This window comes from Melanerpes formicivorus, unplaced genomic scaffold (assembly GCF_026170545.1).
Source record: "Melanerpes formicivorus ecotype bairdi unplaced genomic scaffold, bMelFor1.0.p_v2 SCAF_3, whole genome shotgun sequence".
Taxonomy (NCBI): Eukaryota; Metazoa; Chordata; class Aves; order Piciformes; family Picidae; genus Melanerpes; species Melanerpes formicivorus.
In genome coordinates, this window is record NW_027142355.1 from 11,752,275 (window position 1) to 11,766,386 (window position 14,112).

Consider the following 14,112-nt stretch of genomic DNA (forward strand, 5'->3'; position numbering starts at 1 on the left):
ATATATGGAAATACTAAGATGATCATACTTCCTTTAATAAAGAATCTAAGCAGAAACTGAGCTGAAAAAAAGAGAATTCAAGCTGCTGCAGTCATTCTTACATCCCAGGGAAAAGTCACTGATAAATGGTCAAATGTATCCTTAGTGATATGAGTGGAGTTAAAGCGATGAATCCATTCCATTTTATTAGTTCTTTAAGTATCTTCCCAGCTTTTAATGTCAGTAAATAAACATTAAAAGTGCTTAATGTGCAAGGCTAATCGTGATGATAGCACTTTCACTGTTTTGTTTCATTTTATTGATTTTGGTTGTGGTTTGGGTTGTATGTTTTGTGTTTTTGTTGTATTTTTTTTGTTTTGTGTTTTTTTTTCCCATTGTTTTTTTCTTTTAATCTTTTTTTTTACAAAACCCTTAAAAACAAACATGAAGGCATATATAAAATACACTTGATTTATGTAAGATAGAATATAAACCACCAGACAAGAAAAATTATTGCAAAATAGATGAGGATGTTCATTTTCTTTCACTACCAAGTTGTAAAATAAGAAAGTTTCCTTTAGGTCTTCTAGAATAAGATACTAGCTCTCACTACTTGATGATGCAGAGGTTATTTTCACATATTGGTTGAATATGGTCTCAAAAGCTTCATCTCTGTGTACCATGGCACCAAACACCAAAGGCTAAACGAGAGGAGAAAAAAAAAAAATCATGTCAGTCTGGAAATTAAAAATCTTCCTCTAGGTACAGCTTTGAACACATTAATAGGAACAGGAATAGTACTCAAAGTGCATTAATAAAGACAAACATTTTTTTTCCTACTAGACTAGTTTCTAAGATTTGGGGTTTATTATAACTTCATGAAACAACCATGGCATAAAATGCATTGCACAGAGTACTAGCAATGGAGAATATTTCACCTCTCTTTCCATACAATCAGTGCATAACTTTCACCTGATATACTGCTGCCTCCATTAAAGGTATTAAAAATCTTTATCAGTGCATCTTTCTTTAAGCTCACAGAACACTTATGCAGGTAGATGAACATTTTCAACTTCATAATTAAGTACTTTTCAATATCAAACAATGATCAGAAAGCCTGGAACAATGCTTGTGTGTCTTGGAGAAATGTTATTTGTAGGTGATGTTGTTGCTGTGCCACTTTCCACCATTTTCCAAAGATCAGAGAGAACAAGAGAGGTCCCTGAGGACTGAAGGAAAGCCAATGTCACTTCAAAAAGGGCAAGGAGGAGTACCCAGGAAAATACAGTCCAGTTGGCCTCACCTTCATACCTGGAAAGGTTATGGAGCAGCTCATTCTGGAGGTCACCTCTAAGCACATGGAAGACACTATAGTTATCAGGATTAGTCAGCATGGATTCACCAGGGAAAATCATGCTTGACCAATCTGACCCTCTGGGGTGAGTACTGGGAACAGTGCTGTTCAATATATTCATGGACGACCTGGATGAGGGCACTGAATGCACTGTCAGCAAGTTTGCTGACACCACCAAACTGGGTGGAGTGGCTGACACACCAGAGGGTTGTGCTGACATTCAGCCAGACTTGGACAGGCTGGAAAATTGGCAGGGAGAAATTTAATGAAGTTCAACAAGGGCAAGTGTAGAGTCTTGCACCTGGGAAAGAGCAACCCCATATATCAGTATAGGTTGGGGACTGACCTGTTGGAGAGCAATGAAGGGGAAAAGGACCTGGGGAGTCCTAGTGGATGGACCACAAGCCAACAATGTGCTCTTGTGGCCAAGAAGGCCAGTGGTATCCTGGGTTGTATTAGAAAGGGTGTGGTTGAGAGAGGTTCTCCTCCCTCTCTACTCTGCCCTGGTAAGGACACATCTGGAATATTGGGTCCATTTCTGGGCCCTTCAGTTCAAGGACAGAAAACTGCTTGAGACAGTCCAGCAGAGCCATGAAAATGATTAAGGGAGTGGAACACATTCCTTAAAAGGACAGACTGAGGGAACTGGAGCTCTACAGATTGGAGAAGAGGAGACTAAGGGGTAACCTCATAATATTTATAAATATGTAAAGTATGAGTGCCAAGAGGATGGAGCCAGGCTCTGCTTGGTGATGCCCAATGACAGGACAAGGGGCAATGGGTGGAAGACAAGGCACAGGAAGTTCCATGGAAACAGCAGGAAGAATTATTTCACTGTGAGGGCAACAGAACACTGGAACAGGCTGCCCAGCGGGGGTGTGGAGTCTCCCTCTCTGGAGATACTTAAGACCCACCTGGATGAGTTCCTGTGTGATCTGGTATAGGTGATCCTGCTTTGGCAGGGGGTGGTGGACTAGATTATCTCTTGAGGTACCTTCCAGCCCTGAAATTCTGTGATAGCCTTCTGTAATGGGCTAATTAGCTAGGCAGATGAGTGGAGAGCAGTGGATGTTGTGTACCTTTACTTCACCAAGGTTTTTTCACTGTCTCCCATAACATCCTTAAGTAAACTCAGGAAGTGTGGGGTAGATGAGTAGACTTTGAGATGGATTGAGAACTGGCTAAAAACAGAGCTCAGGGGGCTGTGATCAGCAGTGCAGAGTCCAGCTGGAGGCCCACAGCTAGTGGTGCTCCCCAGGGGCCAGTACTGGGTCCAATCCTGTTCAACATCATCATCAACAATCTGGATGAGGGGATGGAGTGTACCCTCAGCAAGTTTGCTGATAGTATGAATCTGGGAGGATTGGCTGATATACCAGAAGGCTGTGCTGCCATTCAGCAAGATCTGGACAGACTGGAGAGTCAGGCGGAGAGGAACCTAATGAAATTCAGCAAGGACAAGTGTAGAGTCCTACACCTGGGTGGGAATACCTCCATGCACCAGTACAGGTTAGGAAAGCAGCTCCATGGAGAAGGACCTGTGAGTGCTGGTGGACCATTAGAGAGCAATGCACCCTCGTGGGCAAGAAGGTCAGTGGTTTCCTGGGGTGCATTAAGACGACTGTGGCCAGCAGGTCAAGGGAGGTTCTTCTCTCCCCTAGTGAGGCCTCATCTGGACTACAGTGTCTAGTTCTGGGTTCCCCAGTTCAAGAGATACAGGGAACTCTTGGAGACAAACAGCGGGCTATGAGGATAATTAAGGAGAACAGAAGGCTGAGAGGGGATCTGATCGATGTTTAAAAATACCTTAAGGAAGGGTGTCAACTGATGTGGGCCAGTCTCTTTCCACTGGTACAAAGTGATAGAATAAGGGGTAATGGATACCAACTGGGACATAGGAAGTTCTGTCTTAACACGAGGAAAAACTTCTAAACTTCTTTACTGTGTGGGTGAAAGCACTGGAATGGGTTTGCTCAAAGAGGCTGTGGAGTCTCCTTCTCTGAAGACTTTCAAAACCCACCTGGATGATTTTCTGCTTTGACAGTGGGGCTGGACTAGATGATCTCCAGAGGTCCCCTCCAACCCCTGCCATTCTGTGGTTATTTTAAAACTAGGTTTAGTCACATATTAAGAAAAGCTTTGTTCACCCAAAGCATATTTGAGGCTTAGAGAAACTCAAACCTTTAGCACCATAACACTGAAACACAAAAATTGCATCTGATGATCACACCCTTCCATCCTAAAGCCTCCTCACCCAGAAATACTCTCAAGTCATTAGCTTTTCATTCCAGACTGCACAACAGAGCAGCCCTCATGCTACTGATGAAAAGCTGCTGGGGAATGGTCAATGAGGGTAGCAGAACAGCAAAATATTTCTGAATTGTTAGACTAAAATAGTTCAGATGCAGCAGAAGCAGCTAAATGTTGAAATTAAAGTTCTGAAGCCAAATATACAGAAAGCCAGTCAATTCAACTAAGAACTAACAAAACCACTGACAAAAGGGGGAAAAAAGTGAGTCTTTTATGTTGGTGCTAGCCAGAGAAGACAAAAAGGGCATGGAGTCTAGCACAGCAATGCAGACAGAGCCAGCTACTTACTTTTTGTGTAGATGGTGTTGATACAGCAATACCCATCCCTGATCCCGGGAGAACAGAGAGCACTTTATACTGAAAAATAGAAAAACAAAACAAAAAACCCACACCATAAAACACAGATGAAAGCTATCTTAATATACTGAACAATTGCAGAAGGTGCTGAGAAGGTTACACAACTTGTCACTGGTGTATCCTCCCAGCCATAACTAACAGACTCCTATATAGAAACAAGCAGCAGCCAGACACCGTTCTTTGGCCATGGAGTCATTGGGCACAGCATCACCTGTAAAGTGAGATGCCTGGGGACCATGCCAGCAGCTGGTTGGTGCAGGCAGGTGGTACACCCCAGCCATATGTGCATACCTATGTGAGTGTGCCTGTGAGCATCACCTAAATGCTTCCCCTGGAGTAATATTCATTCACTGGAGCAGCGAGCAGACCAGAAAAAAGTTGCTTCTTCAAAGTTAAAGACAAACGGGGTATGTATAGGTTTGGTTGTTTCATTTTGTTTGCTTGGGGGTTTTGTTTGGTTGGGTTTTATTTGGGAATTTTGCTTGATTTGAGTTTTTTCAGGCTTTGTTGGTATTTGGTTTTTCCATTTGTTGCGTTGTGTTTGGGAGGGAATGTTTGTTTGTTTTGGTCTGTTGTTTTGTTCTTTGTTTCTTTTAAAGAAAGACTGTAATGCTAAGAAGGGATACAAGTGGCTGAACGGGAGAATATCCCAAAGAGGAAACAGACTCCAAATCTGGTCTGTGTTTCCCACTCTCAAATAAAACCAGGTACAATACATTTTTATGCTTGGCTACATGGTCCCTGGCTTATCTTCACTAAAAACCTACACAGCTGAAAAGGACCTTCACGCCACTAAAGGCCTACTAACCAACAAGCCAGCACTACTTCCAGTATGATGCTTTAAAATCCATAAAAAGTGAATTCCAATGGGAATGTTCAACTTATGCATAAGTTGACTGCTTTACAAACACATGATATAAATAGAAGGAATTAATTTGAAAATCTAGAGGTACTTAAGCAGTAGACTTTAGGCTGAGGTGTGTCTTTACACAGCATAATTTCATCTGTGGCACTCATGGATACAAGATGTAGAAAGCAGTAGTGTCTGTATTTTAGAACAGGACAAGCTCACAGAAGGTAACAAAATGTGACATTAAAGGCCACAGAGAGTGATACAAGACCTCAGTAAAGCCATTAGTGACTGCAGGCTGATAAAACTCGACTGGACATTGTAGTTGCCATACTTCCAGTCATTAATTTCTTGCCTCTTGTTAATGACAAGATCTCAACTAGATGAAACTCCAGCCTGATCCAGTCTTACCATTCTAATTATTTACTTTTCTTCACTGACAATCATCTCTCATCCCTCTGCGGCATCTCCTTTGAAGATGGTGCATCAACAGTCAAACAAATTATATTACACAATTCCTCCTAATAATAAATCCTCTTAATGCCTAAACAGTTCTAGTCAATGCAGGAATTAAGACACAACACAACTTAAAAATTAAAATGATTTCAGGAGTGTAAGAGTTTAGTAAACTACTTTGTTTTTATGCTCATAACGAGTTTGCTTGTGCTGAGTCCAAAGGGCTAAACAAACAGTTCTGGGAAATATTCCTGATCAAAGGATTACATTTTACATACAAAACAACATAAGCAGAAAAGCAAAACATGACAAGCTGAACAGAAAACCAGCTACTGCAACACAAAACAGACGTACCTTTTGAATATCTGTTATATCCGTTAGCTTTATAACTTTATTTCTTTTAGATGAGCCAGATTTGGAGCTTTCAAAACACAAATAACTGGAAAGAAGGAAAGAAAAATGTTCATTTTTTATATAGTAATCTTAGAAAAAGTTCACAAAGTTCTGTCACTTCAGAGCAAACACTCGTAAATTCTAGCAGTTGGCAAACCTGTTAGAAAGCCCAGAATCAGAGTGAAAAAACCCCAAACTTGTATTTCTATTACTGCAATGAATGGTTAAACCTGACAAGCATTTTAAAGACACTCAAGCATGTATATCCTTAAACAACTGCAATATCAAATCCAAAAAAGAAGATTAATGGAAAACACTGTGTTTGTTTCACATTATTGTGATGCAGACAAAAGCTCAGATTTCTAAATGCTAGAGTGCTCTCCATCAGTAGGTGACGTTGCATACAGATGAGTTTTACTTTCACTCATTCACTCCAGGAATTTCAGTGCAAGACCCAAACGGTAGTGATAATAGTAATGTGGCCCTGGGAGGCTGGCGGGTAAAGCATTCACAGAAATAAAAATCAAGTACTAGTTTTGAAACCAAGGCTTGATTTTGTATTTTCTTTTTGTTGCACATTGTTTCAAGGAAGCAACACATTCAGTTTGGTTTAAAAAAAGAAAATAAGAGTATATGGCAAATAACCACTAATCACAACTCTTCAAATACACTTAGATTTTAGGTTTCTTTTTCAGTATACATATAATCAACATCAAGAACTGCAGCTACTAACAACTACTATTCTCCATTGCTATACAAACCCTTTCATGGCAAGATGACATTTGTTAAATGTTACCACAGCCCAGATTCAGCTCTCCCCCTCCTATGGTGCCTTTTTTTTGAATGTTTTAAAGCACATGAAAAGGCATTTTTGTTTCAAAATATCATTAAAGGATTACTTCTACTTTCAAACTTTTTAGTACCTTAGGTATTTCCCTCCTAAGAAATGTGTGGAGTGCAACAACTCACTTTTCTGTGACATAAAGAACTCCATTCCTGATGTAGTCTGTGGGCATCTTCCTATCTCTGTTTATCAAGCAACAACGCCAGCCATTTTCACACACTGAAAGTTGTAACAAGAAATGTTGCTTTAAGAAACAGATGTTACCCCCCAACAGTTTCCTCATAAAACAGCAGCAAATACTGAAAATTAAACCAGATCCACGAAAATAGAAGTGTTGACAAAGAAGAGTCTAAATCAGGTGAGTTTAAACATCACAACGTTTTAACAATGGTCTTTAAAAAACCCCAAACAACCAAAACCGAAAAAAACGCCCACAGAATTATTCCCCTTGCATTACCACAAAAGGCACACCAGGCTGTGCATTCTTTCAAAGAACTATAAGGACAGGGAGTGAAAGACACTGTCTCCATTCATCCTAATTTAAAGGAAGTCCTTTCAATCAAAAGGACTTATAGCCGTACATTGCATGAGAACGGGAATTCAACTTTAAACCTTGGAAAGCGCTCTACGACTGTAGCCTTTCGCTGCACAGTACCTGCCAAAGGACGCTCATTCTCTGACAGGTTAAAAATTTCATGGAAATTGCCCCTCTTGGTGGTATGAAAACGACTCGTGTCTTCATCTTTGCTTATTCCAGCTGGGGCACTGGAGCCCACATAACTTCTGGATGCTGCTGTTTGAAGCTGCAGAAAAATAAACACAATTCCAAAATTTGAACAGCAACGTTAAACCTGGGGTCTTAAGAGTAACTTAGATAACTATTCTTCCTAAACTAGCTAACTAACTAAATCTGTAACGCAAAGTTAACTTTGGAATATTGCATTAAACTACTGCTACAGCACACAAAACTCTAATGTGCTATCTGAACATAGCTTTTCAAAGTGGCAGTCTTCGGGGAACACTGTCTGCAGGGGTGAAAGCACATGGTGCTAAACAGACCTATCTTAAAATACCACTTTACTGTAGTGAAGAATATATGCAACTGTAGCTAAGTCTCTGCACAAAGCTCCAGTTATGATAATAGAAAAACAAGTAACAGTTAATACATTATCACTATTGGTCCATCTCCAAGAGACAGACAAAGCACAAAATATTACTGCACAAAGTAAGTTTAGAAAGAAAAAAGAGCAAACAAAGAAAAAGCCACACAAAACTGCAGAAGCTCATTATGAATACAAATACTGAAATTGAAAAGAAATGTTCCACGCTAAGATCCATACCTTTTCATGCCCTGACAGCTAGCAGGAAAAGAAACAAACAACAGAAATGTGACAGTGACAAAAAGAAAAGAAAGTAGTCTATTTAACAGTATAATATATAGAATAAAACATGAACTGAGTGACACTGCCAGAACTTGCTCACAAAACAAGAGACTACACACAAACAAAGGCAATTAAAAAAAGAAGTTATCAGTGGTTAGAGCACACCAGTTTATTCAGGTTGCCTTAGAGCTACTGATCTTTGTTTTCACATTGCACTGAATTTTGGGTGTTGACTTGTGAAATAAAATCAGAATGGTTGTCGGCATCCTTGATGGGGGGCAAAAAAGGTAGCATGGAGTTCTCAAAACCCAGCTACCTGAGTAAAATCTACTTTTACACTGTGGATACTGCCCTAGCAAACAAGCCTTGCTTCTTGAAGAACAGAAGACAGTTTCTTTTGGAAAGTTTGCTTCCATTTTCCTTTTCATCTTGGGAAGGGCACCATATGACTCCAAAGGCTGGTTTTTGTCACTGAAGCATTAACAGCTCTGTTCTTAGCCCTACTGTACACAAAGAGTTAAACAAGTGGCAAACTGACAACATGCAGATTCAGAACTAAGCCCTTCTGAAAAGGCCTGATGCTGTCAGAGGCCAATTGGCCTCCGCTGCCTTTTTTTTTTTTCCCACCTAAGTTGGCAGCATTCAACACTGTAGGATTAGTGCTAACAAAAGAAATGCAAAGCAAATGAAAAAATGTGCACTGCAATTGCTGACTAGAAACCATGCTGCCAACAGGCAAAGCAGAGGGTATTTACTGTCCAGCTTTCAGGGCAACTGTAATAGAATGATGCTCCAGGGGAAAAGAATAAAGAAAATGGACATTGAAAGCAAATGGTTGATGGTAACTGTGCTATTGCTTCAGTTACTGCCCTTCTGTGGTGTCATTAGCATCACTAAGCCCCTGGAACCAAAGAAAGTAACAGCTTCTCCAACCATTTGTGTGCACATTAAAAATCAGATGAATTTTCTGAAGGCTTTCTTGGACAGCTTATTTAGCACAATATGCATGTAAACAGATGAAGCTCTATGGCCTAAAACATGACAAATATCAGGGCAAGAAGTCCAATGCCTTTTTGTACTGAAATATGAAGTATTCCTGCTTTCTGCTACAAGGCCTCCTACGTACCCATTTTATGAATCACAGAATGTTAAGGGTTTGAAGAGGCCTCAAAAGATCATCCAGTCCAACCTATACCAGATCACACAGGAACGCATCCAGGGAGATTATGAAGAGATGTTTAAAACTTCAGTACCACAAGCAGTCCCATGAGTGTAGACATGAGAAAGTTCTGCTCTTTTAGTTCTAGCCCTTCCTAACACAGGCAAGTGTTTTCCCTACCTTTAAAGCCAGCAGCTAATTTATCCACATCCACCCAGGCTTAAGACAACCTATGGTCATTACAGCGGAAAACAAAGCATTGCATCTGATTTTGATAAGGCTTAATTCATAGCTGGGAGTGACTGGATTTGTAATGCTGGAAGAGCCCTGACTATCTAAAATGTCACCAACAACCGGAGCATAGGAATACCTGAAGGTATTCCTTTCCACTTGAACTGACACCATTTTTTGGCACACTTCCTTTATCCATCAGTTACTGTTGTCAGGATTATTCTCTAAGGACATGGGGTCAGAGTGGTGGTACAAGCAATTAATTGTCTAGGTATATGGCATTGTGTCTAGGTTTATGGCATCACACACACTGTTTCATGATAAGAAGCCAAAGCAAATGCACATATGCTGGCACTCATGCCTTTGGGTTCTTCCTTTTCTATGGAAAAAAAAACAAAACACCACCACCAAAAAAACTAAAAAAAGCCTTATTAGTTTCTAAATTTCTGTGCAAAAATCTATTTTTTTTAATACTATGAGGGTTCCAGAAATATCTCATGGGGTAAAAGGAGTTTGTGCAAAGTTACTGAGACCAGGCTGTTTTCAAAGACATTTGGAAGCAGATAATGCAGTCCTGCAAATCCTTTTCAGGCAGATGATCCAAATTTGTCAACTCTGACACAGCAGTACCAAAGTCTTATTCAGTACTTGTGAAAACTTAAGCCATAAGAGATAATTCTTCTGTGTAAGTTTATGGATTCAAGTTCAGCAATTCAAAGCCTTTCCACTTCCAGGGCAGATCAGGGACTCTGCATGAAGCTGCCATAACCACCACAGTATGTGAAGGACAATCTGCACATTTGAGAGGCAGAGGAACTTTTAAGTTCATCTTCCATGAGCAAGAGAAATATGGGCTACGGACAGCTCCATCTATGTGCTCGTTCACCTCTCTCATCCCTTGGAAAACAGGAGCAAGAAACTAATTTTCTGTTAGAGACTGTCTTTCCCTACTACTTCCTTCTGAAATGCCTAGATTTTGCAGCAGTTATTTTACCCCTAACTACTCCATCACCTCCAGAACCTCACATTCCTCCTTCACAGGTTAACACTCGAAAGTTCATGTGTCAGTCTCTTTTAGTTTCCAGTTGTGTACTCAGGCTGAATTATTGCTATATGCTGCACCTTTTAGTCAGGGAACTTATTACACTACTCAGATACTAAATGAATGCAATTGGACATCATGATAAAATGAAATTTGACTGAGGTTTTATTACAACTATTTTTATGTTTAAACTAATAAACACTGACAAATTCAGGGACAGGGAAAAGAATAAACTGCTTTTCAGCTATTACATCAGGCCCAAAACAACTTTGTAAAGATATACAAAACCCAACTGTTAAAGATTTAACTATGAGATTTTAACAAAAGAAAAATTTACTGTTGGAGTACCAACAGGGTGACAAAGTAATCTATCATTGCTATGTTAAAAGGTCATCCAACTAAAATAATCAAAACACATACTGCCTAAAATCTGTAAACTACTCTGTTACTTCTGCTAACACTTATCCCATTAGTAAGATATGTATTATACTTAAGCCTTTTAAATTTCTTTTTCACTAACTTTTCTTTTCCTTTTTATTAACTGTTCTTCAATATGCCCAGGCAGCTGAATTTCCACTGTAAAATTATTTCTGAAAACAGAGAAGGGGAATACAAGACAACTAAATTTTGACAATAAAAATCACACAGAATTCATGTTACAGAAATTGATTATGAATATTGAGTGTGTTATTTTAGTGTATGCTTCATATGATTTCCAGCACAATTTACACACACATTTTGATAATTGATTCCTTTCCTATGAGAAACAGTATCCATATAAAAGCTGTGGATCATGATAAAATAATTATAAAAAAAGAACAGAAGTAACATTGACTGTTAGGATTTAATTAACCTTCCTTTTAATGTGCTCTAGTCACTGGGGAAAAGTGAAAGGGAGAAAGGGATCCAATTTTCAGATGTTGGGAACAGCGCGATAAAAAGATTTATTACCCTTACCCGTCTTGACACTGTAGCATTAGATCTATCTTTGAGCTGAGGATCTGTTGGGAGACTTGTCCAGATGATATAAGGAGTATCATACTTAGCTCTTAGTCTGGGGCATCGTTTGAAGATGAAATCAATAAGGAAAAACTTGATTCCAGCATAGAGTCCTGAATAAAAAGTAATCACTTTAGTACACATGTCAAAGGGGAATTAATAACATCACTATTTTGATCATGTTTTAATAAGTTCACGAATGAAACCAAATTTGGTATCTTCAGTCATAGCATTAAACTGTTCTCTCAGGTTTAACATTTTGATTCTTCTTCCAAAGGCAGAAAATTATTTTTCTTTTCCTCAAATGCCCAGATTCCTTCCACCCTGCCCCACACTCTTCTAAACCACTTAATGTAGCTTCGTTTTATGCAGAACAACATTAAAATAGTTCAGACATATATGCCTTATTACCAGAAGCATTCTGAAAACATTCAACTCTGCAGCTCCTTGCAAGAATTTAAATGGCAACAGAGGGCTCTCATGTACTTCATTAAACTCTATCTTCCAGTATATCCTCTTATCTTATGCAGGGTATTTCCTTGAATTCTACCAGATTAAGAAGGGCTTGAAATAATCTCTCAAAACTTCACTGAATCCAATTCAGATGTCTTTCTAAGAGTCAGAGTAAAGAACATAATTCTTCAAACATTTAATTTAATTGCTGTGTCAAGTGAACCTACGTTTACATTCAAGCGAACACAGTTTGAAGTTCAGTTACATGAAAAGTAATACTCATTATATAATTACTGTAATGAAGAAAAAAAATCCCCAAGAAAACAATTCTTCGTTCACAGGACATGGCTTCATATAAAGACGAGACAGTCCCATACTGTAGCAAAAGCCTTCTTTTGCCAGTTCCCAGCTAAGAATTTAAGTATCTGCAACTTCACCCACAGAAAGCTGTTCAGTTCACCTGGCCTATCCACCAAGTTTTACAGGTAGTCCCATCAGAACTTTAACTTTTTTCTAACCCTGCCATCTGTGTGCCTTCTATGTTGTCCCACGTATTTCATTTGCAAGGATGTACAAGCAAAAAGTAACCAAAATATAGGGCTTCCTGGAAGGAGGCCTTATAGCTACCAGTTTGAAGATCCCTGAGACTTCAAACTGTTTGCTGTAAGGATGAGGTAACACCTCATCATAAACCCCTGCTCTTCAAGGACTGAATGCATTATCCAATCTTTTTCTACCTTATTATGTATCCAGAGATCCTTTCCAAAATGTACATGACAAACACCAAATAATGAAAGTACTTTAAAACAATTCATTTTTTGTTAACTCTAAAATCCTCCCTCTGTAGATGACATTAAGCATCAACACATTAAGTCTAGATTGTAACAGGTCACTTATTTATTGCATTTACCCATTGCAAGCCCAATAATCCTGTAGGGTAAAAAGCAGGATGCAATAAATGCTGCCCATAGGGCAATGTAGAGCTTCTGTGTTATTTCTGGTTGGACCCACATGAACAAGCTGCAGACAAAAAGAAATATATTATTACTAGTATTCCAGACATTGGTCAAAACTTGATTTAAGATGGGGAGAAAAAGACTAACATCAGATAACTTACTTTTTAATTTTTTCCAGTATGTCTGCCATCTTGCCAAAAAGGTTCTGCATAAGAAGCATCAGAATTAGAACTGAGTCCTGCATTATCTGAGGTTTTTCTGTCCACACAACAGACACCAGCAGTTACCTTGCTCTGCTGCTAACAAGTAATTCCCAGAAGTGATTTTTTAAAACTAATTTTTAGCCATTAAAGTACTTCATAATTGAGTAAATAAAAAAATAGGATAGCAATATGTGATGATTTTCATCTCATTTAACCCCTTGTTCTGCCATTTGTGATTGATTGCTAGAAGTGAGGAAGCTATTTGACCTCACTGTCACAACTGGAAAGTGTTTACATCACAGCAAAGATTTTAAATTAAGCTGTCAGTCTAAGAGTTAAGAGCTTCTGTCAGTAGGTAAACAAACTGGGAGTTTCTTCTCACACTGAGTACTGAAGTCTCAGGAAGTGTTTACTGAGCTCATCAAACCTTAGACTCTCAGCTTCTTTAGAAACACACCACCAGGTGTTTACCAAGTACCCTTTGCATTACTAGGTTCCATGTAAATCCAGCAGCTGTTGATGGAGACATATCCCTGCTCAGAACTAAGGTTATTCAGCCATCCTCTCTAACTCATTCTTGCTGCCACAGCATCTGCAAAGTTCATTTTCCCAATAAATTTCCACAGGTGTTCATATAAGCATGAACACTACTACTAGCAGAAAGAAAATGAGCATACACAGTTGGCAAGAGAATGGTAAATTACATTCAACAGTGACACACCATGACACATGGCACTAGGCTGCAGTTCAACTGGATAGTGGAGTCACTGTTAGGAGTTAGGATACTTCAAACTGATGGAGCTGGGAGGAAACCTGTCCTCACCCTCTCCCACACAAGCAATAAAGGATTGGGGGCTGGTAGTGTTTAAAACCGACTCTCCCAGACATGTTGTGCAAACAAACCTGAATTAATAGGGTCTCTTCATCACAGTTCTGCAACTTGCACACTTAGGATACAGACCCATACTACAGTACACTGGTAAGATTCATAATCTGATCTATATTATCAAAAGCTCATTCACAAACGTTAAGGGGAAAAAAACTGTCAGAAGCTCCTTCGTTCTTCAGACCTTGCTCAGAGCCATGACTGGAGAATCTCAACTAGTTCTCTGAAACATCACGCTGTTCCCAGAAGTTCCAGGCA

At 39.3% G+C, this 14,112-nt stretch overlaps 1 protein-coding gene across 2 annotated transcripts in view; it reads right to left on the reverse strand.

Annotated features, from left to right (window-relative positions):
• Positions 1-283: 283 nt before the first annotated feature.
• The window catches only part of GRAMD4 (GRAM domain containing 4), a 77,547-nt gene continuing 63,718 nt past the window's right edge, over positions 284-14,112 (reverse strand). Inside the window, exons 12-20 of one of the 2 annotated variants that reach the window (XM_068166393.1) lie at positions 12,927-12,970; positions 12,720-12,829; positions 11,315-11,469; positions 7,884-7,901; positions 7,199-7,346; positions 6,669-6,762; positions 5,661-5,745; positions 3,932-4,000; positions 284-680 (exon numbers count right to left, since the gene is read on the reverse strand). In XM_068166393.1, coding sequence (XP_068022494.1) covers positions 579-680; positions 3,932-4,000; positions 5,661-5,745; positions 6,669-6,762; positions 7,199-7,346; positions 7,884-7,901; positions 11,315-11,469; positions 12,720-12,829; positions 12,927-12,970 — 825 coding nt within the window. In that variant the 3' untranslated portion in view covers positions 284-578. The remainder of the gene's footprint in view (positions 681-3,931; positions 4,001-5,660; positions 5,746-6,668; positions 6,763-7,198; positions 7,347-7,883; positions 7,902-11,314; positions 11,470-12,719; positions 12,830-12,926; positions 12,971-14,112) is intronic. The other variant, XM_068166402.1, reaches the window with a different exon arrangement.